Source organism: Mus musculus, chromosome 8 (genome assembly GCF_000001635.26).
Source record: "Mus musculus strain C57BL/6J chromosome 8, GRCm38.p6 C57BL/6J".
NCBI lineage: Eukaryota > Metazoa > Chordata > Mammalia > Rodentia > Muridae > Mus > Mus musculus.
Window position 1 is genome coordinate 19,930,629 of NC_000074.6, and position 5,102 is coordinate 19,935,730.

Consider the following 5,102-nt stretch of genomic DNA (forward strand, 5'->3'; position numbering starts at 1 on the left):
TAGAACGTGTCCAACTCTCTCAAGAAGAAAGGAAAGGGAAGCTACTTGAGAGGTAGTGCAGAGAGAAACAGAGAGAGGAGGCATTTTTACCCAGACAGTTTTAGAGAGATTCATTGAAGAGAGAACCAGCAAGACACGGGTGAAGGCAGAATGAACCAGAGAATATGAAGGAGTCAGAAGATTAGAAAAAAATTGCTAGTTAGTTTGAGGTCAAGCAGAACAAAAAACATCAGAGGCCAAGAGAGAATCCAGACTGAATCAGTTAGCATGGGGAGCAGCTTTGAGCTAGAACACCTGAGTTGAACCAGTCAGCCAGAGATGAAAAAGAACCAGAAATAACGGTGTGCTTATTCAGCAGTAAGTATGAGAGGCAGAAAATATTCTAGGCCTATGCTAAGTTTCACAGAGGCTAGAAGCTTCCAGGACTAGGTCTAGGTTATCACTCAGATGGAGGTAGTAAGCATCAAAGATTACAATTACACCTAGTGCATAAAAGTTACTTTGACATAGAGCTAATAGGTGAGATTTTGGAAGGCATATATAGAATCCATCCATGGAACTCAGCAATTCCCCTCTGCTGTAGGTAGTGACATACTTGATTCATGCATTTTACAATTCAGCTCCACTGTTCTGATATCCCAGGTATCTAATTGACAACTGTGAAGGATCATTCATTGGGGAAGGGTTAGTGTAGTGCAGAAGAGAGAGGTTCCTTTTGTTTTCAGAGCACCTCACTGCCCTATTCACCTCATCTGGCTGGAATTCAAAATTCAGGTCATAAAGACAGGAGAGGACACATTTTGTCCTTTCTTTTTATGTCTTTCCATTTTGTAGAGAATGATGATGTGAGGTAGCAAAGAGCAGAAGATAAAAGCATAACACTAAGCAGGTCCCCATCAAAGATTTCTAGATACTCTGGGCCTTTTACTCATCATGCAGAAAGGAAGCAGAGGTTGCTAAATATCAGATAGTGTCCTTAGTGATGAAGTTGGTCTGAATACAGAAACATTTTGGGGACTATAAATCAAGATTCTGACATTAGCAGACAGGTGATAAAATGAATAAAATCAGTGAAACTTTAAATCAAAAGTAACATTGCCAATTTTCCTTATAGGTGCGAGGAAATAAACCACCTATTTTCCGTACCTTTCCTCGGAAGCATAGAATTCATGTGCTTGAGGCTCCTGGTGACATTGAGCCAACTCATTCCACCTGTGCTACTGACAGCAGGGCTCCTGCTGATGCTGAGCCAAATTCTTCCACCTGTGCTGCTGTCAATGGGGCTCCTGCTGGTGTTGAGCCAACTACTTCTTCCCAGTGTGCTCCTGACTGTGAAGATCCTGCAGTCATTGAGCCAACTCATTCCACCTGTGCTGCTGACAGCAGGGCTCCTGCTGATGCTGAGCCAAATTCTTCCACCTGTGCTGCTGTCAATGGGGCTCCTGCTGATGTTGAGCCAACTACTTCACAACTTGTTCCTGACAGTGGTGCTCCTGCTGATGTTGAGCCAACTACATCCCATTGTGCTCCTGACTGTGAGGATCCTGCAGTCATTGAGCCAACTCATTCCACCTGTGCTGCTGACAGCAGGGCTCCTGCTGATGCTGAGCCAAATTCTTCCACCTGTGCTGATGTCAATGGGGCTCCTGCTGATGATGAGCCAAATTCTTCCACCTGTGCTGCTGTCAATGGGGCTCCTGCTGATGATGAGCCAACTACTTCCCAGTGTGTTCCTGACTGTGAGGATCCTGCAGTCATTGAGCCAACTCATTCCACCTGTGCTGCTGACAGCAGAGCTCCTGCTGATGCTGAGCCAAATTCTTCCACCTGTGCTGCTGTCAATGGGGCTGCAGCTGATGCTGAGCCAACTACTTCTTCCCAGTGTGCTCCTGACTGTGAGGATCCTGCAGTCATTGAGCCAACTCATTCCACCTGTGCTGCTGACAGCAGGGCTCCTGCTGATGCTGAGCCAAATTCTTCCACCTGTGCTGCTGTCAATGGGGCTCCTGCTGATGTTGAGCCAACTACTTCACAACTTGTTCCTGACAGTGGTGCTCCTGCTGATGTTGAGCCAACTACTTCCCAGTGTGCTCCTGACTGTGATGATCCTGCAGTCATTGAGCCAACTCATTCCAACTGTGCTGCTGACAGCAGGGCTCCTGCTGATGCTGAGCCAAATTCTTCCACCTGTGCTGCTGTCAATGGGGCTACTGCTGATGTTGAGCCAACTACTTCACAACTTGTTCCTGTCAGTGGTGCTCCTGCTGATGTTGATCCAACTACTTCCCAGTGTGCTCCTGACTGTGAGGATCCTGCAGTCATTGAGCCAACTCATTCCACCTGTGCTGCTGACAGCAGGGCTCCTGCTCACATAGAACCAACTCCTTCACAACTTGCTCCTGACAGGGGTGCTCCTGCTGATGTTGAGCCGACTCATTCCACCTGTGCTGCTGACACCAGGATTCCTGCTGACATAGAACCAAGTCCTTCACAATGTGCTCCTGACAGTCCTGCTCCTTCTGATATTGGTAAAATTCCTTCCCCATGTCCTTCTGACAGTTCTGAATCTGATGAAAAATATGACTCAGAAACAGGTAGTGACATTGGGTTGGACTTCATAACTGATTCAGATTTTTACATGGAGCATGCAAGGGCCACACCCCATTGTGACCCAGAGCCTACTCCTGGTACCTGCACTTGATGTTCCTTAGATTCCATTCAAAGAACTGACCTGGATATGGCAGTCTCTACATGGTCCAACCTTTTATGTCAGCTCCAAACTTTGTCTCTGTAACTCCTTCCATGGGTGTTTTGTTCCCACTTCTAAGGAGGGGCATAGTGTCCACACTTCAGTCTTCATTTTTCTTGAGTTTCATGTGTTTAGCAAATTGTATCTTATATCTTGGGTATCCTAGGTTTGGGGCTAATATCCACTTATCAGTGAGTACATATTGTGTGAGTTCCTTTGTGAATGTGTTACCTCACTCAGGATGATGCCCTCCAGGTCCATCCATTTGCCTAGGAATTTCATAAATTCATTCTTTTTAATAGCTGAGTAGTACTCCATTGTGTAGATGTACCACATTTTCTGTATCCATTCCTCTGTTGAGGGGCATCTGGGTTCCTTCCAGCTTCTGGCTATTATAAATAAGGCTGCTATGAACATAGTGGAGCATGTGTCCCAGACAAAGTTTGGAGCTGAGATGAAAGGATGGACCATGTAGAGACTGCCATATCCAGGGATCCACCCCATAATCAGCATGCAAACGCTGACACCATTGCATACACTAGCAAGATATTATCGAAAGGACCCAGATGTAGCTGTCTCTTGTGAGACTATGCTGGAGCCTAGCAAACACAGAAGTGGATGCTCACAGCTCCCAATGGAGGAGCTAGAGAATGTACCCAAGGAGCTAAAGGGATCTGCAACCCTATAGGTGGAACAACATTATGAACTAACCAGTACCCCGGAGCTCTTGACTCTAGCTGCATATGTATCAAAAGATGGCCTAGTCGGCCATCCCTGGAAAGAGAGGCCCATTGGACACGCACTTTATATGCCCCAGTACAGGGGAACGCCAGGGCCAAAAAGGGGGAGTGGGTGGGTAGGGGAGTGGGGGTGGGTGGCTATGGGGGACTTTTGGTATAGCATTGGAAATGTAAATGAGCTAAATACCTAAAAAAAATTGGACAAAAAAAAGAAAGAACTGCCCTGAATGTTCTGACACTGCTTGGAGCATAAGACAAGTATGCTATTCTTTCTTCAGGTGAGGAACCCAGTCCTGTTGCTGACCCAGATGAAGATATAGCTGAGGACTTTTATGACGCTTTAGAGTCATCTGATCACACTGGCCATAGCGGGTCCACTGTCCAGGTACCTGGTTTTCTTTGGGAACCAGATATGCTACTGCTGCCGGTAATGCCCTTGATGTGGTTTCTTACATTCCTGTTATCAATGATGATGTGGATTAGAAATGGAATTCGCAAGTGTGCTACGAAGAAAATGGCCAAGGACCTCCCTCCAAGAGAAAAGATAAACCCGGTAAGGTGGACCACAGTAGTTGCTCAAAATAGATGAACTTTTATTTTAGATAGAAAAGTAGATATCTTTGATACTAATAATCATGATTAATACATTTCATGCTATTTGAGCATTACCTAGAATCAGAAAACATTGTTTCCTTTTCTCAACTTATTGAAAATACTTCACATAGTGTAACAAAACCAGTTTAGACCAACACAACTGACCATGGTACTTGGTTGTCTCCCATCCTGGAATGAGGAAAATTTTTTTCACTCCCATTGAAAACATTAGTGTCTATTAAACATTGGTGTCTATTTATCTCTGCTCTTCTGAACTCTGACTTGTGAGGATAGTATCAGCCTGGAAACAAACATTCCAAAGGAAGCAACATCTGAGAATAAAATTAACAAAACAAGCCTCCACCTTCTCACTGTTTCTCATTACATTGATCCTGATGATAATGACACTGATGCTGCTGATGCTGCTGCTCCTGACAGTGCCACCAATGATGTGGCTGATGATACAATTGATAATTCTTGCTTTTCTTCTAGATGCCGCTGGAGCTGAACACTCCAACACACACTGATATATGAAGACAAAGTGTGTGAGGAGGAAGTTTATTATGTATATGTAAATATAAAAATTTTATATATAAATAAAATGTTTTATCTGTTAGAAGACTGAAGTCAAAATTTATTGTTTTATTGGAGTCTCGGTTGTGCCATGTGATGTTTTCTGGAAAATGTTTTTTTTTTTATTTGTTTTTATTTTTTCCTTGTTTACTTCACATCCTGCTCACTGTTCCCTCCCAGTCTGTCTCTCCCACAACCCTTGCCCCTTCTTACCCTAACCTTTTCCTCTTGAGTGGGTGGGGGCCACCTGGTCATCTTCCAAACCTGGAACATGAAATCTCTGGAGGCTAGGTGCTTCCACTCCCACTGAGTCCAGTCAGGGCAGTCCAGCTAGAACAGTATATCCTGCATTTAGGCGACCCCCTTTGAGATAGCCCCTACTACAGATTTTTTAGCAAGGGCCACACGAAGACCAAGCTGCACATCTGCTACCTATGTGCATATAG

The 5,102-nt window shown here is 44.7% G+C and overlaps 1 protein-coding gene across 1 annotated transcript in view; it reads left to right on the forward strand.

Annotated features, from left to right (window-relative positions):
- Positions 1 to 4,702, forward strand: part of 9530057J20Rik (RIKEN cDNA 9530057J20 gene) — a 31,953-nt gene extending 27,251 nt beyond the window's left edge. The window contains exons 10-12 of the mRNA XM_030243910.1: positions 1,115 to 2,528; positions 3,768 to 4,042; positions 4,576 to 4,702. Coding sequence (XP_030099770.1) covers positions 1,115 to 2,528; positions 3,768 to 4,042; positions 4,576 to 4,617 — 1,731 coding nt within the window. The 3' untranslated portion in view covers positions 4,618 to 4,702. The remainder of the gene's footprint in view (positions 1 to 1,114; positions 2,529 to 3,767; positions 4,043 to 4,575) is intronic.
- The last annotated feature ends 400 nt before the right edge of the window (positions 4,703 to 5,102 follow it).